This window comes from Cryptotermes secundus, unplaced genomic scaffold (genome assembly GCF_002891405.2).
Source record: "Cryptotermes secundus unplaced genomic scaffold, Csec_1.0 scaffold693, whole genome shotgun sequence".
Classification (NCBI taxonomy): domain Eukaryota; kingdom Metazoa; phylum Arthropoda; class Insecta; order Blattodea; family Kalotermitidae; genus Cryptotermes; species Cryptotermes secundus.
Genome location: NW_019722434.1, coordinates 746,939 through 774,069, shown reverse-complemented (window position 1 = coordinate 774,069; position 27,131 = coordinate 746,939). Strand labels below are relative to the sequence as shown.

At 40.3% G+C, this 27,131-nt stretch overlaps 2 protein-coding genes across 7 annotated transcripts; both read left to right on the top strand.

Annotated features, from left to right (window-relative positions):
• Nucleotides 1-1,472: 1,472 nt before the first annotated feature.
• On the top strand, nt 1,473-24,880 carry LOC111861451. 6 transcript variants are annotated; one of them, XM_023846041.2, is made up of 7 exons: nt 5,202-5,225; nt 6,164-6,318; nt 8,959-8,993; nt 13,592-16,059; nt 19,328-19,432; nt 19,641-19,731; nt 21,402-24,880. In XM_023846041.2, exons 1-7 carry the CDS (start codon nt 5,217-5,219, stop codon nt 21,569-21,571), a joined length of 3,033 nt encoding a protein of 1,010 aa, XP_023701809.1. In that variant the 5' UTR covers nt 5,202-5,216; the 3' UTR covers nt 21,572-24,880. The 6 variants fall into 6 exon arrangements, with proteins under 6 accessions (XP_023701815.1, XP_023701809.1, XP_033606216.1 ...); XM_033750325.1 differs by lacking the exon at nt 5,202-5,225 and adding an exon at nt 5,423-5,570 and having other exon boundaries at nt 6,164-6,336; XM_033750326.1 differs by lacking the exon at nt 5,202-5,225 and adding an exon at nt 7,748-7,885 and having other exon boundaries at nt 6,298-6,318.
• LOC111861452 (NADH dehydrogenase [ubiquinone] 1 alpha subcomplex subunit 7) lies at nt 1,617-2,328 on the top strand. The gene is made up of 2 exons (XM_023846049.1): nt 1,617-1,744; nt 1,883-2,328. The coding sequence occupies exons 1-2, from the start codon at nt 1,705-1,707 to the stop codon at nt 2,119-2,121; spliced, it is 279 nt and encodes a 92-aa protein (XP_023701817.1). The 5' UTR covers nt 1,617-1,704; the 3' UTR covers nt 2,122-2,328.
• Nucleotides 24,881-27,131: the final 2,251 nt, after the last annotated feature.

The following is a 27,131-nucleotide window of genomic DNA, read 5'->3' as shown; positions in this document are numbered from 1 at the left end:
TAGCTACTCAAGGAGGACTTTGCTCAATGGAGTTTGTTAACGGAGTCAATGAAGTATTCTGCTGTCGGTTGTCCATTAAATTGCTGAGCTGTTGTTCCATGTACCTACTGTCGTATGTTACCAGTTCACAATTCTTTGTATATATTTCTTCTGAGTTAACGTCTCACAATATGCCAGCGTAATTAATTTATGTTGTTTTATCAGCCTTCGTACGAATTTTTTGTATATGCATGCCAAGAATAAACAGCAATGGAAATTTATTAAGAATAATACGTGTAAAAAACCAAAGTGTTATCAATATCCATTACGTGTTGCAATTCAGCAATAGCCTGGGAATTAGTTACATTTCTGCAAGACACATAAAGCTGCAAGGCTTGATACAACAAATCTGCGAAAGTATTAATAATCTGATCTGCTCATCACAACTTCTTCACAATGTGCCCAGAACACAGGAAACTGTTTCAGAGGAAATATAAGTATCTGCAGCTGAATTATCCCGAGTGCCTATTATTGCAACTTAAAAAAATGCAATGAAAAAGTAAGGAAACACTGCAGCACACTAATGTATTCTTCCTAAGTGTTTATCAGATGCCTTGCCTTAATCAATGTTCACTGCATTCATCTTTAGTCTTTCCCGAAGACTGGTTAATTTATCCAGAATCTGCTGATGACGAAGTTCAGCTTCTTGATGTTGTCTGCCAAGCCGTACAAGCATTGCTTGATTTCTTTTCCGAATTATTACGTTTTCTTGTTCAATTTTCGACGCCTGTAACTCATTTTGCTCGGTTTCCTTCTTCTTCTCTTGGAGTTCCTTTTTCATTGAGTGAATTTTTTCAACTAACGCTTGTTTCCTCTTAAATTTTTCATTGCAACTGTCAACTTCATTGCCTGCGTTTCTTAATTGTGCTGCATATCGCTCCATTCTCTGATAAATCCCATACTGAAAAGCTTGTTGACTTAATAAGGTTAATTTGGCTTGATTTTGAGACCACCGTATTTTGTCGATATCACTGTCTAATTCTTCGTTCTTCTTCTGGAGATGCTGTATATGGTTGTTCAATACATACAGGCTGTGATCCAAGTCGGAAATCTTTTTACGAAGTTCCTTATTCTTGTGTTTGGCCTCCTCATATTCATATTCTTCATGTACATATTCACGTCTAGGCTTTAAGTCTTCCAAATCTGCCAGAGTAGAAATTCCCGCCACTGGATTTTGTTCCAGCGTTTCACCACGTGAAATCCCAGGTGATGCATTTTTCATTTCTGCCATTGTAAATGTGCAAGTAATTTCAGGTAGGGCGCCGCTATAAAATATATGACGCACTTCAAAATAATAACATCTTTCAAAATGGCGCCTCGGTCGAAAGAGTGTAGGAGTATAGCTTCGAATCGTCAGTTATCCGTGTTCGTTTGCAACTATATCGTGATCCATGCTTAATACACTGTATTGTATGTGTACCTGTGCCTCTTTCGAAGTTGATTGTTCAGAGGGACCACATACACTGACAGCGTGGATAAGTAAACAATAAATATTTAAAATCATTCCATATTATACAATGCAGAGGAAAGGAAACGACAAAAAAATAATAAATACGTAGGTACGTAGGTATATGTAATGGTTTCCATTGCGTTGGAGATTACAAACTCTTCATTCGTATATTTTCTTTGCCTCTTTGTTCGTTGGTCAGTTAACCTGCGATGTAAATGACAATACTTAAAGACTTAGAAGGCACTGGAATTACTGGTTAGTCTGTTGTTAGAAGTCGATTTTGTTTACGAAAAATGTCGTACAAGGTGAAACCAAGAGACATATCACCTTTACTTCAGAAATTAAGAAACTTCCTGCTAGGACGAGAACACACCAATGCCCTTCGTTTTGCAGAAGGTGTGTCCGCTCGAACACAGCCACCACCTAACCTTCCGGAAGGCCCCGCTCACTTACTGGCAGATAATTATTACTACTCACGTGATGGCAGGAGGGAAGTCAGACCTCCAGTCTTACTCGCAGATGCAGGGCGTATTGCGCTTTCTGAGGGTGGTACTGAGGTGATTAGTAGTGGTTCTGCAGTTGCTGTGGGAAAGAAGCCTCCAACACCAGGGAAGCCTTGGAAGTGGGACTAAACGTACAGTGAACTGCTGTTCGTCTGTGTTCAGTAGGGAATGCCAAATACATGTACAGTACTTAGTGAAGTAAATAGGGTGTATGATATTTAAATTAGTTTGCCATAGATTGTGATCAGTAAAAAAATTGTAGTTCATAGAAATCAATGTATATATTAGTTCTCATGCATTCATTAAATTGTTAAGACGTATTCTGTGTCATTTTAAGTGCCTTGTTTTCGTCTTTATCATCAAAATGTTGCAGAGGCAGGAGACGAAGCATTTTTACTTCGCAAATTAGTAATTCTTGATTTTTTAAATTGTGGCGCAAGTAATGGTGGTGGACTTCTATGCTCACTTCCAAATTGTGTTTTCAGTTGGATATATTTGTAATAATTTTTGTTCATGGTTGAATATTAGTTACCTTTTTTTTTTTTTTTTTTTTTCGTTTTGTGCATCCCGTTGTGTTATTATACACACCTTCCTTATTAGAGTCCATCACAACACAACAATATAAAGGTCAAGGCTAAAATTAGCTTGGCTACATGTTTTGGCTCATAAAGCCATCATCTGGCAAACACATGATTACCATATTTACACACTACTAAACTAAAAAGTTATGACATAAAATAAGTTTAAAAACTCTTCATGTGCTATTGCATATCATCAAGTCAGTTGTTACAATCTTGTTATATTCCCACAGACATAATGGTATATTCTAGACTTGTATACATGTAGTAAACTGCTTGGAGGCCCGTGGTATAGGTGTAATATAGTTTTGATGTTAATTGTTTAGCTGGTACCTCATCTTACAATGTATTTGTCCATTCTGTAGGGAATATAGATTGCAGATCAATCCAGTCCATGCCAGCCCATCCTATCTAAGATCCACCTTATTATTATCACCCACCTATGTCTTGGCCTTCCTAGCGCTCTCTTTCCTTCTGTCTATCAAAATGTGGTCAATTTTATTGTGTATCTTCCCATCAGGAGATGTCCAAGTATATTTATTAATGTTACAATGTGGGAACATTGTACTTTTGACCGTAAGATTTTTTGGTGTGGCAAAGTTTACTACTCTGACTCCATTATCATTACTAATTTTGGGCAAACTCTCATTCCCAGTCTTTGGTTTGGAAAATATCATCCCTACCTACTTTGACATTAAAATCTCCTAAAAAATTTTCGCATGATATTTCTTCATAGAACCTGTCCTTTATATAATCAGGTTTATCTTCTGTTGGGACATGAACATTCAGAACGATGATATCACACCAGCGACCTCTTAGTATTATGTATGACATCCTGTCACTAATGAACTCTACCCTCCTAACTGCTGATAAGATTCTCTTATGTACAATATAACCTGTGCCTAATTCATGATTTTCATTCCCCTGTCCATAGAAAAATGTATATTCACCTGCTGGTTCGGTGCCACCTTCACCCCATCCAACCTTCTGTACTCCCACTAAATTTAACATATAGTTTGAGATTTCTTCTGCCACTGCCCTGAGCGAACCTACCGTATACATACATCTAACATCCCAAGTACCAAATCTAATATCCAATTTCTTTCGCTTAGGCCATTTATCCAAGGACTCCATCCAGGTCCTACACTTCTTGAAAAAATTTGTAACAAGCTTTTCTTTTTTTAACGGTGAGTTGTAGCCCCACGCCCAAACCCAAGGGAGCACCACTCCTTGTCAGCTGTCCATGACTGCTTGTTCAAAATATTCACAGCTACCCTCCATATCTGGAGGGCATCTCCTCTATCTGCAACCTGAGGATGTGCCATGCTGTGGTGACAAGGGACCCACCTCTCATGGATATGGCCATCCTTAGGTGTTAAAAATGTTTAATGAGGAAACTGCTGTCTTCTGTTGTTAATATATGCAGGTCCTCTTGATGTGCATATATGTTGGAGTTGGTGCGCTGTGTTCTCTGCTGTATGTCATGTTCCTTGTTGTATATTGACATCATCAAAAGACAGCAGTTTCCTCATTAAAGACTTTTAACACATGATAGTGGGCATATTGGCTGACACATAGTGAACTTTTAAACTTTTAAAGTTAACAAGTTCATGAGATGTGGTGTTGCACGTAAGACTGAATAATCGACATAAGTGGAAAGTGCAACAGGATGCTACAGAACAATATCAAGTCTTCTCATAATTGCTATATTTCCATTTCAGATATCGTCATTAGAAATCTAGAATTAATGAAACCTGAAATAAATGCCTTTCCAGATGGTAACACATGAGGTGGAGGCAAGTGTTGATCTTGCAGCTGAAGAATAATTATTTTCAGTGTGACTACTGTCACAGCAGTTTTTTTCTACTGTCCGCTATTTGAGAGTTGCCCCCACCACAGTAATGCCTTGCCTTCTTCTCTTACCCAAGCTCCTGTACAGCCCACCAAGATAAAGACAGTCACTCCTGTAAATTGACAGATGATATGCTGCTTGTTCAAAATCAAATAATATTCTCCATAAACTAATCAGTCTCTCCCTCTGGTTAAGAGCCAAGGAATATAAAGTAGATGAATTGAACTTGTACATTTTTCTGGCTTTAAGACTTCTCGGTGTGGATAGTTTGGGCTCAGTGGTTAATCTAGCTAGAAAACATGTCAATCATAGTATCTGCAAGGAGAGGTGCCATTTAAGGATTAGATTAAGATGTCACAGACTGAAGTACTGCAATGTGACGAGGAGTTGAAGTTGGTCCAATGAGGAAACCTCGGGCAGCAACTTGTACTGCATCAGTTTATTTCAAACTGCACATAATATTTGTGGGCCCCCCCCCCAGCCCTTCCTATCCTGCGTGATAGGTTATGTAGCTTTGAGTGGTACTTCTGACTGTCCATAGAGTCATTCTTTCTTTCTCCTGATTATTCACACTCATGCATTGTGTATACAATATGTACAAACTGATAGGAAAAAACGTTACTATTTAAAAATTTTGTAGTAATACTAACATCTATTCCCCGGTCACAGACATTGCAAATCATCAACCTGAAACTGTTACAAAGAAGTTATCTGTGATTACTTGCGAAGTCATTTTTGGTATTTGATCCGTGGCAGTTTGTGTACATTACTCTTTGATATTATTGCGTTCGCTTATGTCGAAGGTAATTTTATTCACATTTATGTTTGTCATGATTTATTAGGAACACATTAATATTTAACAGTGTTCACTACACGTACATCATTTAAGTAACACAAGAGGAGTAACAACTGCATGGTATTTGTACCATGATATATTTTAATGTATAGAGTAAATCTATTATTTTAATTACTCGTAGGTAAAGGTAAGTTACATAAATGTTGGCAGCTCCGATTTTTTGAATGGTAGCGTATTCATTTCTGTCAAAGACATTTAAAATTGTGTTTAGGTTCGTGAATAATTGTAAGTAGAAAAGTTTCTTGTTAATATTTTGTAACACCGAATTTGTGCGGCTGTTTGAGGGAGCCAGGTAATTATATAGCATAATATCGATACATCAAATTGCATATAAGTTCGAACTTCTTGGCACTGCTGCTGTAACGGTTTTAAGCCTGTGGCTTTGATTTCAGCATTTCTGGCTTCCTTGTATTAAAATGAAATTAACTTTGTTTTTAACGTGTAAATATTGATTGCTGCGATAATGAATACAGGTTATGCGTTCTGCTTCCAAACCATGTCTACATGTTCCTATTTAATCTATTCATGGACCATAAACTGAAGTAAATTTTATTATCTATGTTCAGAAGTTTTGAAGTCCCTTTCTAACGACATTGTCAGCAGGTTATATATTGACAGGGCACACAAGAATTTATGTGGAATTAGAAAAATGTAATTCTCCCATCCATGAAATCTTTGATTTTTTTACTTGATTTCTTTTTTCTGAATATAGACCATTAGATAATTATGTAACCTATTTTATTGCGGCACAGACTGTGTGTCGTTAATTGTGAGATTATACCGACTAATGTTGAGTTGTGCAGGTGTGCATTCTGATAATATGTTCATGATCTAATCCATTAGTAAAAGTCAAGCACTGAAGGTTGTGTAATCATTTGTTTACAGAAATTAATTTGTCACCTAATGGACAGAGCCATGGATGATGTGGAGTCATATTGCAGCAGTGATGATGAAGTACTGTATGGGCCCATCACAAAGAAAGAAATTAAAAAGACTTTAGAACTGAGGAGACAGACAAAGATACACAGACCAGTCTCAGAGTATGTCACTCAGTTCATGTAAATTGCTTCATCATCACAAATCTTTAGACTCAGTGCATTATTCTCTTCAGTAGTTTTATGCACTTAGTGATAATTTGAGATGTGAGCTTCTCATGTTGGGGACTGTACCTAGCCCTATAAAGGGCCAGTATTCTTTACTCTGTTATTACTCCTAGTGGATTGGTCAGATCTCCGATTCTACCCCTCACTGTATTTGTATTATTTTCTTCATGCTTGGCTTGTCCTCTGAAGATGGAAGTAGCAGGTTCCTCTGAAATATAACTATTAGAGAAAGTCAGTCATGCATATACAGTGCACCCTCTTCCCACATGAAGCATAATGTATACTTTGCTGCAGAGCACTGGACAGTTTCAGGCATCAAATACAAATGTGACAGTTCATCATACTCATAACCATGTTTTTTATTCATTTATTTTTCATTAATTTTTATTCTTTAGCTGCTTATTTAATGACACTATCAGGATTTAGGCTATATAGTGTTGGACATAAAATAACGGTAAAGCTGTCCCTGTAACAGGCTGTGGAGGCCTGTAGGGTTGTGAGACGTCAAAGCTCCCACATTTTCTAGATAATTGGCTCACAGAAGGTGGTGAGGTTGTCAGCCTTATGTGCCAACTACCCTTTACCCCCAGGAAGATTCCTGGTACTCATTTCTGTTCAAGGCTGAGTCGACCACAGAACAGTCATGCAGCTGGAATGGATTAGGTCAATTGAAAAATCTGCTGACCTCTTTGGGAAATGAATCCACGACCCAGCTGGTAGCATAGTGCCTCAACCAACTGCACTGCCCAGTGCCCCAAGTGTTGGACATGTGCCATTTAATCAAGTTGCATGTTCTGTGTTTAAAGATGAGAGATGGGTGGAGCTGGCTCATAATCATGTTCAGTGACAGGCCATGGACTTGTCGGTTCTGTTACCAGAAATAGTTATCCAAATGAGGTCATTGTCATGAACATTGTGTTATTGTTTAGGTCCCACCTTACCTTTTATTGAGAAGCTTAACATGTTGTAAGGAGCCAGGATTGTGACTGGCTATGAACTGAACGATTGAGGGGCAGAGTTGAGTCCCAGTAAGGTCAAGAATTTTCTCCATGTCATCCAGACTAGCTTTGGGGCCCACCAAGCATCCTGTCCAATGGGTACCTCGGGCTTTTTCGCTGGGGGTAAAGCGGCAGGCACGTGAAGCTGACCACTCACCTCCAGCTAGTGCCAAGGTCAAGAAAACGTGGATCTATACATCCACTCTGCCATACGCCTTCATGGTGCAGTGCTTAATTAAACACAGGGACAATTTTTTTAATGTGTTGTAAAGAGATTAATGGGTTTTTGGACTTTGTCCAACATCTGAATTCTAAAAGAACGCTAAAGGACCCAGTGTTTTGGAAACTGCATCTGTTTCTCTCTTCAGGTGAGGGGGTGGGAGGCAGCTCCTCTGTTGGGTCTGTTAAGAAGTGCTAACCCAATCACTGGAGCCATCCAGACACTGAAAGAGTTCTAAGGGAAAGACAAGCCAAAGAGAGGAACACTGACCTGTGATGGATGGAAGGTTATGTCATGTGGGGTCCGGTGCCACATCTACAGCTCAGCTGGTTTTCATGACATGTCTTGAACCTATAAATTCAAAATCTTTGGCAGATCCTGCCTGCAATGTCACGTCCATATTTGTTCTGAAAGAATTTGCTCCCTGTCATACTGTGCATAGCATTGTGTTCCTATATTTTGAACTAATTTGTATGCAGTGTGTTCATTAAATATATATACAGACTAACCTAAAAGTCACACACCCATAAGGATTTGTGTAAACTAACCCCATAGGTAGGAATTGAAGTTCATTAACTCTTAATATGGAGGCGATACATTCCTCTGAAACATCGGTTGACTTTCAGCAGTCTACATCGTCTACATGCTGTTATCTCCAAGGAGACAGTATTCTTCCTAGCCCCTTGTGACTTATTTATTTATTATTATTATTATTATTATTATTATTATTATTAGAGGGGTGGGTTTCCCCATCGTGCGTCCCCCTTTAATTTCTACTGTCGCCATACCCTACTGGTACTGGTGCGTGCTATCAGCCCCGTTCAGCCAACGAGGTCGGTCCTCGGTACCTGATATTTCCCCCATCTACCAGAGGCATTGGAAACTACTTGGGTGGGAAATGTGTTGCCTAATTTTGCTCAGAGGTCTCCTAGAGACGTGAGGATCTTTTACGTGCCGTAAATCTACAACACGGGACCCACGGCTTAAAGTCCCTCCCGGAGGACTTGTTCCCTGAATTTTTCTGCCCTTAAAAATTCTACGATCTCCGCCGGGTTTGAACCAGTGTACCTTGAGTCATGAAGTGGAAACGTTACCCCTAGACTACAGAGGCCGCTCCCATGTGACTTAGAGTGATTACTAAAATAAAGATGTTTGTCCCCTGGATAAATGATACTGAGAAGATTAACACAATGAGAAACTGCTGAGGGAAATGGGGTTTCATGTGTACAACTGATTTACTTCATTATTAATTAAAGTGCCCATGGTGTCCCACTTTTGGGCAAGCATATATAATGTGTATAGGATTCAGAGATCTTTTGTTGCGGTCTCACTGAATGCATTCTGTTTCAACATTTTTAGGTGCGGGGATGGAACTCCAGGCAGCACCTCTGCAGGTAAAGTGCTTTTGGTACATCAGTGTAATCAGTTTTGCACAGCGCCACATTCTGTCACCTCAAACTGACGTGGCAACTACTCTTATGTTGCATCATTGTCAGGCTGCTACCACTTCCATCCACATCCTTTTCAGTTCATTTTACATTGATCCTCTTACCTTACAGTACTGTAGAGTCTGAGGTACTGACCGCATTGTTCAATGTATGCATGATATTGTTACGTGTGTGAATAAGCATGACTGCAGATGAGTTTTGGATTGATGATTGGATTTCTTGGACTCTTTGATACAGTGTGTGACAATGCTTGATCCAAGGTCATTACACACACACACACACACACACACACACACACGCACGCACACATGCACGAGTGTCCACAGTCACACCTTCATTAGTTGTTGCCCAGTGGCAAATTGCAGTGGTGAATGTTCCCCTTCCTGTGGGTTCCCAAACATTCCCTGGTGTCTATGTAAGATTTGAGGCTTTCACGGCGGTGACTATGAAGAAAGCAGTCTTCTGGGATTTGGCACCGTGTATATGTGGTGTTAACCGACGTTTCGGAGGAACGTATCGCCCCCATCTTCAGGGTTGAAGAAGTATAAGTAAATCTGCAAGCGACAACACCGTGAGACACGGTCAAGCAGACTAAAGAACATACCGTTGAGCAGAGAGGGAAGGGGATGAACTGCAAGTAAACAAGTGAAAGCAGTGGTGTGGGAGGAGAAGACTGCTTTCTTCCCTGGTGTCAGCTACCAGCTTCTCACAGCAGCAGCTCACAACAACTGAACCCCAGTGGTATTGACTAACTCAGTCACTCACCAACCTAGTAATGAAACTCAACTCAACTGACTCTCACTAACTAACTGTGCAGCATATAACGTCTTGCCACAAACCACATAGAACACATTGTGTCTCTGTTGCTGTTAATTGGCCGTTGTATGGAGGTTTCAAATAAAAGAGGCTTAATATATACTCTTACCGTTATATTATGAAGAAAGTTTAGGAACACTTGTGAAAACCATTTATACACTCTCTGTGATGTGTGTGTAATGTAGGGTTGGCTCCACTGCAAAATGCAGTGGTATACACAGACAGCGGAAAGGTCTCATTTGAGCTCATGAAAAACTTAAGTGTATATTCAGGAAGTTTGAATGCATTCAGGAAGTTAGTTTGGAAGATATTCATTCTTAAATCTGCTGTTCTTGAATTACAACATTTAAGGTGCCTGTAATGTTAAGAGGGAACTATTGTGATGATGATGATGATGATGATAATAATAATAATAATAATAAACTAGGGTTGATAGATTAGCTTTGCATTATGTCTTCAATAAGCGGATGAAAAATTTAGAGTTTTGTTCTGTTTTCTTTATTTTTAAGATTATAAATGCATTTAGTTCCTTAGGGGATAAGGGCTGTATGTGTATGATTTTACTGAGTAAAATGACAATAGAAATTTAAAAAGAAATCCATATATTCTAATTCCTGTGTTCAACTGTTCATGTTTCAAATAGTGTATCCTTGTTTTCTCTTTTTCACAAAATTTGGAGAACCAAGGTGACAGTGTTGTATAAGCCTTATGGCCTGCATGACTCATTCAGTGTAGTCAAAGGCTACAAGCTGGGTGACTTGGAATTTGGAGTTTCATTCCTAGTACGGGTGGAGATTTTTCTCTTGATGGTATCCAGTAGGCTCTGCGGGCCACCCAGCCTCCTGTCCAATGGCACTGAAAGTAAAGCAGCTGGGGTGTGAAGATGACCAATCACCTCCATCTAGTGCCAAGGATAAGAACATATGGAGCTGCACCTCCACTTCTGCATATATCTTTATGTGGTGCTGCTCAGTTAAGTACAGGGACAGTTCTGCCTCCCATATTTGTTATTGGCAGCCCTGTCTTGTCTCTTCAGTACTGGGATGGCAACTGCACCAGTGATTTCCATGTGATGACCAGCAGGGGCTGTGATAAGGACAACCATTGGTGGCAGACTTCTGTTAATTTAAGAAGGAAAGATGGGTTTGTGCTACAGGATGATAAGAAGTACAGTATGCGCCAAAAAGTGCAGTACTGAAACTCGCACATCTAGAATGCGCATGTGTGTTTGTCGATGGGGCATAGCTCCAGCCACACGTGTTCCTAGTGGTGAAAAGAAAGTTGTGTTGTGCAGTTGTTGGAAATGGGTCTCTCAACGGAGGAAGAAGTATTCATAGTCGAGTATTATTTCTGCTCATATGGAAGTGGTCGTGAAGGGGGACCAAGTTTGAAAAAGGTGACAGAACAATTCAAAGAGAGGTTTAATAAGATGGTACCAAGTAACACAGTTATGCTGTCTGTTGTTAGGAAATTTCGCCATTCTGGTAGTGTAGTGTGTCAACGGAAGGGGAAGTCTGGTTGACCAGTAACTGTTTCGACAAAAGAGAATTACACACGTGTTCTTCAGCAGGTGCTGCATTCGCCCCGACGAAGTTTACGATGAACGGCCTTGAAACTGAACATCAGTGATACATCTGTTTCCTGATTGTTTAAGGACATAGGTGGGTTTCTGTACCGGATACAGGTTGGACAACGCTTGACAGAGTCAGATATGTAAGGCAGGATGGTGTATTGTGGAACATTTTTGGCCATGGTGTACAAGGATCAAGAATTCTTGAGGAATGTGTGGATCTCCAACGAAAGTTACATTCACTTGAACGGCTACATCAATCGCCAGACAACACGCTTCCTCAGTTTTGAGCAGCCAGTATTGTCCAGAAACTGCCACACAGTACACATGTGATGATATGGTGTGCTGTCTCAGCACACAGTATATTAGGCCTGTATTTCATTGAGGATGCTCGTACCGTCACCCAAGAATGCTACAGGGACATGGTGATCGCTAATAGTATGTATGTTAGTTTCTTTCAAGAGAAATAAACTCACAGATGACAAAAGGTAATATTGTTCGTCTTTTCATTTCAGTACTGTATATTTTGGCGCATACCGTAATTCACACTTACATGCAGGCTCATTTGCAAACAGTACTTCAAACGGCTGATGAGTATTTGCGCACGCAATTTGGTGACATGTGATCCCTTCTCAGAAATGACTGAAGTTCTGTGATTCTGTATCATAATTTTTAACTACAGTGTATACTAATGTCATAATAAACTCTTCCAAGTGAATATATGTTTTCATTAATAAACTTCATTACATCTATCGAAGAACATTTTCAGGCCAATGCCGATGTACACAGTGTTAACACAAGACACAAGTACCATCTTCATAAACCAACTGCTGACATCTCGTGCGTTCAGAAAAGCACATACGATGCTAGAAACAAAATTTTCAGTAATCTGCCATCTGATCTCAAAAATCTTATGAACCATAAAGCATGATTCCGAATAGCACTAAAACGATATTTAAATACATTCATTCTAATTTGTTGATGAAAACTTTTTGTCTAAAAAGTAACTCCTCCATTTAAAGGTTGTATAAATAGCATAAGTTGACACTGTTGATATATATGGATGTATTTTTTAATAGCCTCATGTGTAACCATTGTTTTCTTGGGGTCTCCTATGTGAAGACGTCAGTTGTACTGTACACATGTTTTGTATTTATATGACATGTTCCACATCCTACAGTCATTCTGAGTAACTCTGGGTCCAGGAATGCAATGTAATGCAGTAAGCATAAATACTATTTTGAATTGCCCTGAGTGCCTGGGTGGAAGAGGTGGTGCTTATAATTATGCAGTTTTCTCACATTTCCTCCTGTCTTCAGCTGGCTATTTCTTCCTTGCACCACAGAGCAAGAGACAGGCAGTTTGGAGAGTCATGACTTCAGCAGCAGATTTTGGAGTATTTGGGCTGAAGGTCTCAGACACATGGCTGTGTGCCTGTGGCATATAAACATGTAAATAGTTGTGGTGTGGGGCAGATGGCAAGCTTCTGTTGCATGTTGAAGCATAAAGGGAAACATTTCTGCGTGTTCATTCTCACTGATATATCCGCTCATACACTTATGGTTTGTTGGTTATTTTGTTACACATTTTTTAAATGAAAAATCGATATGAAAGAGCATTTTGCTTCTGCAGCAGTTATCTCTGCATGCCAAGGGCTCATCTTGCTTGGTTCTGTCGTGCATCCTGCGATAGGAACTGGGACAAATATTTTGAAAGAAGGGGCACTATTTTCTCATGAAAGAGATTACATTTTTCTTAAATGGAGGAAAATATGACAAAAGTTTCATGTTATTTCAGTCTCTACTTGATGCCATAATAGTAATTATAGAATACATCTGATATTGAAATGGGGTGCACACATGTGAAACAAAATGCATACCGAATTTGTATGCATGCATCCCATGGGAAAACTGGTGTGGGCATATAAGGGCAAAGATGAGGGGACAACAGGAAAGTTGTTATGATGAAATGAAATGGACTGACCTGCCTCAGACCAGAATATAATGAAATGTGTTCATCAGAGAGTTTCCTTTGGACATTATTCATGTTTAATTGTCCAGTGGACATATCCAAAGAATGAGATCATTATAAATTGTGTTTAGGTTGGCATTTATCTGCATTCAAATCTGGCTTATGAACATTTTGATTCCCATGATAGGTAAAGAAGAGACACGACGGAGCCTCACCGTAACTTTGCAACGTCCCAGATGCAAAGAAAATCTGACAGAGATGTGGAAGCACAGAAGTATCGAGATTCTGTTGGATTGTGATGAGAATGATGACAGTGGAGAAGCAGAGACCTTAGCGCCTCCGCCAAGTCCTGATCTTAGGTATAGTGGTTCTCCATATCCTACCCCCAGCCATCCTCACCAACGGCTGTGCAGCAGCCTCAGGGGAATTGCAGAAGAAGAAGGATGTGGAGGTGGAGTGAAGATGCAGAGCACCCCAGTGCATTTGTCTTTCTTGCCCAAGTATTCAGATGCAGAGCAGTTTGGAGAATGGAGTGACAGACACGCCCTCTCATATTCCTCTGTGGCATCAGATGAATCATTGTCAGTATTGTCAAAACTGAATGATGATTTATTGGATGATATGTCAAGACTGTCATTAGTACCAGTGATGTCTCGCAAAGAGACTCTGAAAACAAGCACCTTTTCAGGTGAGATGCCGCAAGTGTCAGATGAGGACACGAAGATACGAGGTATACTGATTGAGAAGATGGAGCAGCATGTGGCACAGACCCAGCGATTGAGAGCCACCAAGAAGCAGACTACCAGCGTCCTTGAAGATTGCAAGAAGCCATTAACATTTGAAGCTGAAATTGATGACATAATAATTTTGAATGATGTTCAAAATGACTTTTCACTGAATGAAGATATTCCTACCAACCAAGAAGCAGAAATATTGAATGATGATAATTTGGAAGTCACCTCAAGTGGATCTGAATCAAGTGTTGCAAATTATCAAGCACTAAAGCCTGACACTCCTGCTACTGGTGACAAGTCAGAAGGCTATCGGTTTTCAAGATTGATTCCTGAAAGAGAATTTGCTTCACTAGTGAGAGATCATGATGATATATTGTGTCAGAGCATTTTTCTTGGTGACCCTGAATTCCGTAATGATAGACAAGAAGTTGATGAGGCAATCACTGCTGTGGAATCTCAGACAAGCAAGGTTAGCATCGCTCATGACCACGAGCTGAACGATGCATCATTCACGGCTCCTGCTAGACCACCCTCACCAGAATTTGATATTGAAATGCCAGAACACAAAGCTTTGCTGCCTAGCAGCTCCTCACATAGTTACGTTGCAGCCGAGTATTCACTGATTTCTGAAGCTGATGACTGTTTGGAAAGATCTGCAGCGGATGATGGTGAGATGGAAGCGTGTGACAGGAACTGCGCTGCCGTCGGTGCTGATGAGGATGGAGGGTTTCTGTCTGTGCTGTCTGAAGCTGCTCTCTATCATGCCTCTCTGAAGCACACGGCTGGTCACAGTGTGGGACTAACAGAAAGCACTGCCATGTGTTCTGAATGTACTCAGGATGTATTGCGCTGTGCATGTGCGGCTCCTGCCGTTCTGTCCATATCCAAGGAATGTGATGGCGTGGAAGTGCATTTGGAGCCTCTTCCCCTGCCTGAAGCTTCTGGTGAGTCTAGAGAGGAGAGACGAGGCCAGGAGGAGTGTCCTGGAAGGGACGTCAGCAAGATGGGCACTGATGATGGTAATGGTAGTTCAGTGTCTGTTAGTCAAGAGGGCTCTGTGCTTAACAGTAGCTTGTGTTCACATGTGGGGTCATGTGGCCGAGAAATGGATGCTAGCAGCGATCTTAATGACTCTGACAGGAGGAATATTGGGGACACGAAGAACTTGGAGTCACATTCTGATGAAGAAGGGTTTCATGATACTCTAGAAGAGATGGAGCTCCTGTTGAAGTTTGGGATGGAGTACATGATGAGTAGTAATGATGGGGAGTACCTTAGCATGACAGGCAACCAGTCTCTTAGTCACAGCGTGTCGACTCCAAAGAAGCCACTTGGTGAGATGTTGGAGTTAGAAGATTTTGGAGATGCTATAGATCAAGTTGAGAGCTATTACAGTCCTGCAGATTGTATTGGGACCTCCTGCAAGGATTGCAGTGTTGCTGCTGAGGCATGCGTCTCAACTGTTTCAGACCAGAATTCTGTTAAAACTGTGTCAGCAAGTGAGACAGGTGAGAATGTGTTTCTGAAACCACCAACTACACCTCTGAGGAAGCCCCACTATAAACTGCAGGCTGTTGTCTCACCAACTCTGAAGAGCAACAAACCAAGTCCTTTCAAAATTCCAGTAAAGCCAGTGCTTCATAGCACACCTGTTCAGAAGCTGTTGCCTCCCAGAAGCACCAAGAAGAGCCCATTGAAGCCAGTTATGACAATGTCACCCTGTAGAAGGCCTGTGAACTATAACAAGATTGTAAGTCCTGTGGGAGCTTACATTCACAACACACCGTCCCCATCACTGCTCGCCACTGTGAAGCCAAAGCCACTTCATACAGTAACTGCAAAGGGAACATTGGTGGGCAGAGGTGCCGCTGCAATAGAAAGACAGGATCCTCTCTCTGGGATTCAGAAGACATCTTTGGAGGTTTGTGTTTCTTGTGTTCAATTATCAGTCAGAAGTTCCTGTTCTTTGCCAGGTTATGGTTGCTGTCCCTATGAATATCACTGTACATAGTACTTGAAGGTAGAAAGGCAAAGCTATCCCTGTAAAATTGCCGTCTTGTAGTGCACTCAATTTCACCTGTTACTTCACGACATGTTTCGGCAACATAGTGCCATCATCAGGTGCCCTGATTACGCTAATATATTTCATTGCTTGCCTTTATAAAATCATTTAAAGAGTATTTAAAAAATTTTATAAAGGCAAACAATGCAATAGATTAGCGTAATTAGGGCACCTGATGATGGCACTATGTTGCCGAAACATGTCGTGAAATAACAGGTGAAATTGAGTGCACTACAAGACAGCAACTGTATACATATCATGGATGAAAATCAGTGCAACAGGATGCTGAGATACAACATTATCCCTGTAAAAGGTCATGGAGGCTCCCACATTTTCTAGACACTTGGCTCAAAGATGACTGAGGTTGTCAACCGTACACGCCGGCCACCCTTTACCCCCAGAAAGATTCCTGGTATTCATTTCTGTTAGAGGCTGAGTTAAACCCAGGGCTATAGTACAGCTGGGAAAATTACATCAATTGAAAAATCTAATGACCTCATCGAGAACTGAACCTTCAACCTTCTGACTTGTAGCATAGTGCCTCGGCCAACTATGCTACTTCGTGCCCTGTCAGTACGTAGTACTTAGAACTGTAAAGTAGGAATAACACTCAAATTCAGAAATTGAAGTTTATTTGTGGAATTCAGAGGAAAGACTGGGAATGAGGGTTCAAATCACACAAAAATACTCTTCTTGCTATACTTACACAGCGCTTTAACAGCTGTGGCTGTAGTACATATTGGCAGGGGTTACTTACTTACTTACTTATGGAGCTGAGCCCTTCTTGAGGAGCCGTCAATTCTGCAGCTACTCAAGAATTTCCCAGCATTTTATGGAACCCGAAGGTTCATCACCGTGTTCACAAGAGCCCTCCACTTGTCCCTATCCCGAGCCAGATCTATCCAATCCATACCATCGCATCCTATCTCTCTAAGATCCATTCTAATATTGTCCACCCACCTACGCCTTGGTCTTCCCTGTGGTCTCATTCCTTCTGGCTTTCCCACAATATCCTATATGCATTCCTCGTCTCCCCCATTCATGCTACATGACCTTCCCATCTCATCCTCCTTGACTTGACCATTCTAATTATACTTGGAGAAGAGTACAAGTTATGAAGCTCCTCATTATGCAGTTTTCTCCAACCTCCTGTCACTTCATCTCTCTTCGGTCCAAATATTCTTCTCAACATCCTGTTCTCAAACACCCTCAGTCTATGTTCCTCCCTTAATGTCAGAGACCAAGTTTCACACCCATACAGAACCAGAGGCAAAATTATAGTTTTGTATATTCTAATTTTTATGTTTTTGGACAACAGATGAGAAGACAAAAGGTTCTGGACTGAATGGTAGCAAGCATTACCCGAGTTCAATCTCCTCTTAATTTCCTCTTGAATCAGGTTTCAATCTGTTATTGTTCCCTAATATCTGAACTGTGCCACATTTTCAACATATTGGCAGGGGTACAGAGTGAATTTCGTAGTATCTTTCAGTGTTCTCTATTGGGTCTGTGGTAGGAAACAGTATGAATATTATGATCTCAGGTCTTGTATTAGAGCACTAAGTGCTTGCAAGACTTCCCTGACTTCGATATCTGAGGGACAGCCCCATGTTACAGTGTGTATAGAGGAGCTGTGTATAGAATTAAGTTATCTAAGTAAACCACATTACTATACATTTTTCGCAGAAAATGAGCGGCCGTTGGAGAAGTCCTGCACTTCTATGTGTGTGCTACATTGCATGAGCTAGTTAACAGGTTTAATATTATACTTGGTAACAGCAGATCTATGGCTGCACTGTAGCTCAGGTAGCTGTGTGCTGGCTTTTCACTGCAGAACTTACAATTCAGTCCCAGGGGCTTTTTGCGAGGTTTGTAGTGGATGAAGTGGCACTGAGACAGGTTTTCCTCTGAGTTACTTTGATTTCCCCATGTTAATCACCATTCCACCATTGCTCCTGAGGTGTGTGATAGCTCTGACCATGCAGGAGATTATCACGTTCTCAGTCCTTAAGTTTGGAACTTCATCTGTCTGACTTGGCACTGGCTAGTGAGAGAGTCAGGAAGTTTTATTTTAGCATATTGAGAGTAACAAGGCTATCTGAGGCAATACAGGGCCTTCCCTCCACCCTTCAAGCCTATGTTATTTTGACATGATCACCATTTGTAGTCTCCACAGAAGTAAGAAAATGGACCAGTCATGTTTGATCATGTGGGTGCATATTGTACAGTTGCCTTACAAGTGCCTGTTTCATGTTCTTTTGGATTTATTTAGTGATGTTGTCAGTGGCTCAAGGAGCTGGGATAGCCCAGTTGGTATAGCAACTGACTACAGGCTGGCCAGGTTCTGGTATGATCAAGAATTTTCGCCATGTTGTCCAGACCAGCAGTGGGACCCACCCAGCCTCCTATACAATGGGTACTGGGGGCTCTTTCTCTGGGGGTAAAACTTCCATGGCATGAAGCTGACCACTCACCTCCAACTAGTGTCAAAGTCAAGAAAATATGGATCTATACATCCACTCCTCCATACACCTTCATGGTAGGGTGCTTAATTAATTAAGCATGGGAACAACTTTACCTTTACCTCAGTGGCTCATTGAATAGTGGTTGCAGATGGCAGGATGTTTAGTGAATAATGAATCAGAAAGAAAATGGTCGTGGCTAATCTGAGTACTGTCCCAGCATTCACTGGAGGGTGGAGAGACAGACGAGAAAACCACATCAGTCAACCATAGTCCTCATTTTGCAAGGTAACTGCGTCTGTTCCTGTCAGATGTCTCCATCATACAGAAAGTCAGAACACAATGGGAAGCGTTTGTCCTGTTGTCCTGCATTGCTTTTATTTTTTAATATCTTTTAGTATTTTATGCATTTAGCAAAATACAAAGAAGGAACATTACCAACACCTAATCCAGGATCAGTGAACTCCGAGATGGAGTATGCATTTTTCTTCTTCAGCTGTCATGTCTTTGTTTTTCCATTCATGGAAGCTCTTGACGTGGTGATTCAGAAATCTGTGTCTATAAGGAATCGATTAATGTGCAGCTTGATGCTGTTGCTCTTAGGCTGCGTATGACCTGTCTGATCCACTTTGCACTGCATTTCATGAGCTGCTTGTTGCCTCCAGGTTCCACGCAAACTGGACAGCAAGGGCCGAGAGAATGTGGACACCAGCAACATCCGTCCTGTTCTGCCCCTCGTGTCATACGAGAGTGTGCCATCAGTGAAACTGGTAAGACCCAGTCAGAGTGTCACAGAGTTTGGAAAGTGGCTGGAGCATGACTCTAACCTCTCACCGCTCTCAAGCTCTACATCATAATACTATTGTAATTAGGCAGTGGGACTTTGTGCGAGCTGTTTGCCTTCTCTGGACTGGGCATATGAATGTGCTGTAAGGTGTCTGTTCGAAGGATTCACATGCCTGTGGTTGCTCCTTGCAGGAGGAGCCACAGCAGGAGAGAATGCCACGTCTGAACGAGAAGATGAAGAGGCTGGTGGACACTCCGAAACCCCACGTTTTCCGGCATGAGGGTAATGACAATTGTAGAAATATTCTATCCATTTTCTTCTGGTTTTTGGTTTGGATTTTGGCATTATTGTGTCATGATCCATCACTTCTCAGCATGTTCTCAATACCCTCTTCTCAGATTTGCCTTATTCTCCTTGTGTAACCTGTTGCTCATTGTCTTGTCTGCCTTTATACTTCTGTGAATCATCAGCAGTGTGGATTTTCTAATGTTTGTTTAACATCAGCATCAAGCAGGTCACTATAGTGGTAATACTCTAGACTCATGTTTGGGAGACGTTCATTTCGAATCCTACCTGGGACATTGGCTATTCTGCCCGAGGCTTCTATGGCTTTTCTCGATGCCTGCAGACAGATACCAGGATGGTGCAGGGAGGACCCAATCTAAGTGACCCACACTATAACAGGATTTAGAGTGCAACTTTTGACAGCCAGAGCCGATGCAGTAGCTGTGGAGCATGGTACAGAACTTCAGACATGATCACAGGCAATGTTTTTACCATGAGTCGTACTCTCATAACATAGGATCACGTTGTGCTGACAGAACTAGTGGACACAGGCCTATTTACTGAAAGCAGTTTCTTTTAGTGAAGGGATTTGATATAAGTGTGGTTATATACCAAACGGAACATTGTGTGTTTCTTGTTGAGTTACTTCTAAAGACGTCTTCCAAGCCATGTGCACATAAATTTCAACAATGTTATCAACCATGAACAGATTATGTTCTGAAATTGTTAACAAGTGGCAAGTAACAGGGTTTGCTTTCAGGTTTCGTCCCTATGAAGTGTCAGTGGTCCAACATATCCAGTTGCTTGCACGAACTTTTGTCATTAGAGATTGCAATCTAGGGTGGCCAACTTTCGGCCATGAATTTAAGTGAGATTTAGTTGTGACAAATTTTGTGCATTTTTAGCAGTGCAGCGTTACTCCAGCAAATGTTCAAGGAATGGATAATATTAAACAAAACAATTATTTTGCATTGTATATATTATACAGGTCACAATATAGAATAAAGGTTTATAAATTTGCATGTTTCTTAGTCCTAATCTATATATATTTGTCCACTGATACTGCAGAACTGAGCATTTTGTATCTTCTTAATTCATACTTCAAAAACTCTTTACAACTAGAGCCATAAAGAATTGCTACCGTTAGCTGCAACTTAATTAGTTCTAAGTTGCTTAGATTTCTCTGATTGATTTTTAAATAAAGACAAGACGGTGGATAATGTCCAAAAACAATATTTATACTAATGTACCATCATCACAAACTTTTAGATGTTATTTACAAAATGTTATCATAACATTAATCAAGATATGTTTTTGTTTTATAGTCTGTGCAAATATATTTTGCCTTCTGTCTTACTTATTTCATTTGAACGGCTGTAATTTGGTTTCACCTTACTTGTTCAGAATTTACTGCCACAATGAAATTAACATGTTTCTGAACTTTCAATTGTTTAAAAGATGTGTTGGGGGAATACCCTGGACAAAATACAATTTACTGAAAAGTGTTACATTCTTGTCAGTAGTGTTTCAGAAAATCTTAGATACCAAGATATATTATTGAGGTGATAATTCTTTGAAAATCTGGGTACCCTGAAAATTGAGGCAGCACATTCCTCCAAAATGGTGCTAATGAATTACCAGCATCACAGAACTATGTGTGTTTACAGGTCGCGTGAAAGTTACGGCCAGTCCTCGCACTCCGAATGTGAAGGTTACCGGCACAAAGAAGCGTGTCACTGATTTTGACAGCAGCTGTGTGGCTTCTAGTGATGCTGATGGGGAAATATCAGTTGTTGTCAGTAAACAGGTTACAAGAACCAACACCCTGGGCGTCTGATTGTCATTATGAAGCTCTGCTTGTGACATTTATCTTAGGTTGCAGGTTTTCATGTGGTTTATGTAGTTTCGTTAATCCGGTTTGATGTTATGATTGAGATGGTAAGACTGAGTAAGCCATTGTGGGTGATATGATGTATTTATGCAACTAAATTTTGATCTACCATAACATGTCTGGGTTAGGATCGTGAAAAACACAATTTTAATTGAAAAGAAACAGCAAAATATTATTTCTCATAAAAATTGTCAGAAACGCTGGAGAGACGTTCTGGCACTCCGGTCCACCATACTCAAAGCTTAAATGTGTTTAAACTACTTCAACTTAATAATAAAAGTAGGGTGCGATATTTGGGAAAAAACATAATGAACTAACAGTAGAATTGGTAATGTTAGAAGAACTTATTAGTGGCTGTACTGTGCAGACAGAAGCAGTGTTTCTGTCCACCTCAGTGCCTTCAGATGACATACACGTATGATGCTACTGTTTTGAGAATTTAACTTATATCATGGGGATTCTGTGCTGCGTGTCCCAGTGGAAGTAAGGGAAAAATGCATTTTGTTTCATGGCTTCTGAAGTATAAGGCTGTTTGCAAAACCAGGTCTCACCCCCCACTGTTCAGTTTGTGCTGGTGCTTTGTTATACATTCTGTTGGTGGTTACTCCAGCTGCAGCCTCCTCAGAAGTGGCAGTGTCATCCTAAATGGTGTGTAGAAATACCAGTACAGTCATACAACACACACCCCCTCCCAGAGCAAAGGACTTAGTTTATTCTGAGCTTTATTGGCTGTATGTCACTTCTGTAGCTGCACAATTGGCGGCTTCTCAGGAAGGGCTCAGCTTTGGGAGTGAGTGATGTCAGTTCAGTGCAGTGGCATATGTGTACATTCCATCTGGCTGAGCATTGCATATTCTCAATAATACCATTTGCCCTTGAGTTAAAATATGACCACCTGCTCTGTAGAATATTTAAAATCCCATGTGCTTGAACAATAGACTGTTACTTTAACATTTTGATTTTAACTATAGCCACTAGTCCTGTATATCTGGAAGATTTAAAATCTCCTACTGTCAGATAATAAACTGTTGTCCTCCAATTTTTAAATTTAAGTAACAGCCACGTCCTGTAGATCTGAAAGATTTAAAATTTTGTATTATCAGACAATAAACTGTTGTCCTCAAATTTTTAAATTTAAATAACAGCCACTAGTCCTGTAGATCTGAAAGATTTAAAATTTTGTATTATCAGACAATAAACTGTTGTCCTCAAATTTTTAAATTTAAATAACAGCCACTAGTCCTGTAGATCTGAAAGATTTAAAATTTTGTATTATCAGACAATAAAGTGTTGTCCTCAGATTTTTAAATTTAAATATGGGTACTAGCCCTGTCGTTCTGAGAGATATAAGATCCTTTATTCTGAGACAGAAGACTTACCCTTAAATTTTTAAATTTGTATGTAGATTTGGAAGATTTTAAATCTGTGTCGCTGGACAATAAATATTGGTGTATCTCATGAAATTCGTTTTTGTTTTGTGTGAGCTATGTTGTGCACATCTTATCGTAACTTTTCTTTCTTAGATAAATTCTCTGCTTCTTTGGATGTACACTTAGTTTTTTCATGATCTGTTTGAAACTGCTGTTCCTTGTCCACTGAGTGGTTATGTTGTCACCCATAATGAAATTGTGTTGAAATAAGCTGCCTGTTTAATATACATATTTTGTTTTCTGTTACTTTCTTGAAGATTTCAAGTTTGAATGAGAAGACATGTATTATATCTCACTGTAGTTCTTTCAATAAATACCAGTGATGTCCATAATTTCTGGGACAGGTGCTGCCATCTGGTCAAAAACTAACTTCGGGCATACTGGCTACCATCGTCACAAACTTTTAGATTTTATAGGGGTTTAGAGCTTGGATGAAAGGTTATGAGGCTCTTTTCTTCCAGATGCTACTGCTGCTCTGATGCTTCTGTCACGTGATCTGGCAGCTTCCCTGTGCAAGCACATTCGAGCCTGTCATGTACTCGTAGTTTACAAATATTAAGCTTAGTTATACTGTTAACAGTTTGAAGGCATCACCTGACTAGCATGCAAGAGTGGTCTAAAGGTTTTTGCTCAGTAGTTATTTGTGCTACAAATGGGATTTGTTTGTACAAAAATTTGTCTCAGTTCATTTTTTGGTGTGAAAGGAAAATCATATGAAATCGTGTTGAAGCAACATTAATGAAATTTAAATTGTGTAAGTTAGTGTAAGCATGTATACTGTCAAGCCCATGAGCATGGCAGTTAAAAGGCAGGAGAAGTTCTGAGCTTGTGGCCCATGTTTTCAAAACCAAATAGTTTTGTGTGCTGAAACAGAAATTCAGCAGATTGGGATGAGCCTCAGAGGCTGCCCCAAACAAAGGACATCTGCATTGTGTGTTCTCAGACCGAATGTATTTATTGAGTGGAGTGTGTGTGTATGAGTCTTATGACTTAGTGTGTTCTTGTTTTATGAAAAAAACTTAAAATTCATCTAAGTTATTAAAAAGAAGAAGTATTATATAAAATTTGGACAACTGTGTGGTTATAAAATTTCACTCTGTTCTTCTGAGTTTTACATGAAAGTAGGAAAATATGCATTTCGGTATATATGGGAGAAGGGGGAGATCAGTGTTGAGTCTCCGGTGACAGGCATGCTTGTGGAAAGCTTTTGATTGCTGACTAAGAAATTTAGAACTTTTGCAGCAGTACTGCCAACATGTTTGCCTACACATAGAAATGGGGCTTAACAAACCCACTTATCTGCTTGCCCAGTACAAGTGAAGTGATCAAGCCTGATGAATGGAAGAATCTTGGAATTCGTTCATTAATATTCACTCATATTCTTGTTTCTTTTTTTTTTATTTATTTATTTATTTTATTTTTTTTTATTTCTTCACATATTTTAAACAGTAAAGTTGTACACTGAATGTTATATACGTGTTATGTATCCTAAACGTTTGAGGAATATATAATTTTCAGAAGCCTGGAGTCCACAGTCACTCATGGATTGGATGGTACAGGTGCTGGATGCATGCCTTCCATAAGCTGCATATGGCTCAGAAGCCACAGTTTCAACACATGTTATGTAATATAAGGGACAGTATTTGTGGACCCCTGTCTGAGTGTTCTAGAAATGTCTTTGTTTTGTGGTTTATTGGATTTTGTTGCCATTCACTGGTATAATATACAGTTTCTTGAGTTTGGTGTTTAGTTTCTGTGTGTCAGATACAGTTCAAATTTTACTTGTTGGTGTGCCCTGAAAAATAAATGTAATGTTGTACCTTGACAGTGCTGTATTTTTGTGACAGACTGTATGGCCTCTGAGATTTGACGTTCTCATGGTAGTGAATGTGAAGGTTATGGTCCTCTGGGATGCACTGTGCAGTCTGACAGGTACAAACATTTCGCAGGACCTTGTTGCCTCCACCTTCAGAGTAGAAGTCTGATGACAGAGGCAGTAGATAATTCTGAAATGCTGGCACGTACCTGCTGAACTAGAACGCATCACATCCTGGCTGATGGTGGTGTTTGTTGTCTGTGTCCTTACTTATGCCACAAAATGGATACTGTCTGAGTACGTTACATTGGCCATGCAGAGCTCAGGCTGTGCAACATCAAATGCTCCATCGTTAGTGAACAATGAATGCAAAGTGTGTGACAGGAAGTGCTGGTTGCATAATTTGAGGTAGTGCCCTGGCATTTGCTTGGGATGACTGACAAATCTCAGGCAGAATAGCCGGCTGCCAGGCCATAACACGAAGCAATGCTGCCAACTTAATATTTTTCTGTATTGTCTAGTACAAAATAAAGGACATTTGCAGATCACAGAAAGTAAATTTGTGGGCTGTCCTTAGTTACTTACTTACTTGCTTGCTTCCTTGCTTACTTAACTGACTTAATGACTTAATTACACATGGTATGAAGACCCATACAAGTTTGTCATCTGGCCTATTTCAAAACATTTGCTCTGATGCTGTATGTTCTTAACCATGTCATGTGGGAGTCTTTGTGAAGGGGAACAGGTGCATCCATGAATTAATGAACGAATTTGCTAGAAATAGATTTTAGTATAAGTTTTATGTAAGAATTTGTGTTGTAGAGGGGCATGTTGACATGATAATACCGGATAACTTGTTCATCAAGGGTTGTCTCTTTCTATGAAGATAAACATTAAAGTAGTTCCAGCTTTGTCATGCATGGAAATGATAGGAACTCTGAAGGAACCTAGAGCTGGGGTGCTTCAGGGTCTCTTTTGAGTGTCAGTGGATTGTTCTAGCACTGTTCTAAAAATAGTGATATCAGATAAATTATAGCTTTGTAGGAACTGAGATTCTCACAGCAGTAGTTATGAAGAGTACTCCCTTCTGGGATATAGCGCTGTGTAGTCTGTTGCCACCAGCTTTTACGCTGGTATCTTGCTTGGCTTATTCAGTCCCGAAGATGTTGGCGATAGGATCCTCTGAGACGTCCGTTGGCTTTCAGCGGACTGCTTGGCATTATATCCCAGAAGATGGTACTCTTTAAATTATGGCTTATTTGAAGTGTGATGTGTGCATGAGCTGTTGGCCAGTCAGTTGCATGTGTAGGACTGTAGAGGTTAGGTTCGGTGGCAACAAGAACAGCTTCCTCCCTTTGCAAGCCAGAGTGTTCCAGCACTTCTGTTATTAACATTGCCCTGGCAAGGGCATTCCAGATTCTGAGCCTGACAGTTTGATATGTGGGAGTCAGGCGAAGAGCCGTACACTGGTCCCCCAGGTCAGGAAACTGAAGGCAATAAGCTCATAAAAGCATAATGCCAAGAAGAAGAAATATTTACCAAATTGGAACGTTTTGGGGCTATAGACCTTAATTAAGTAAATAATGAACTGTACACTCTCTTGATTGCAGTGCCTGACTTCTGGAATTTAAGGAAATTTTACTTGAGACGCTCGTGGAAGATACAGTGACATGCAAAACTCGAAGCTAAATTACATGAACTTATACAGACACAGTTGACAGTGAAGTCTGTGACTTCTGAAGACAGAAGCTGCAGGTTGCTCCAAAATGTGGGTAGTACCCGTCTACTGAGCCGCATGGCATCACATCCCAGCGCACAGCAGTCAACATTCACCATCACAAGAACCTCAAAATCTCATGTGGCAGGGGTTTTCAAATTGTGTGCTACCGTGTCCCCCCAAAATAAGAAGTAAATTATTGTCCCCCCCCATGCAAGGAATTAGAACGTGTATTCAATAAATTCCCTAAATACCATATGAAGATTTTGTTGGATTTCAATGCCGAAGTCAGTAGGGAAGACATTTTCAAACCAGTAACTGGGAATGAGAGTTTGCACAAAATTGGTAATGGTAACGGAGTTAGATTAGTAAACTTTGCCACATCCAAAAATCTTACTGTCAGCAGTACAGTGTTTCCACATTATAACATTCATAAATATACTTGGACATCTCCTGATGGGAAAATGCACAATGATCAAGTCAAGGAGGATGACATGGGCTGGGCATGTAGAACAAATGTGGGAGAATAGGAATGCATATAGG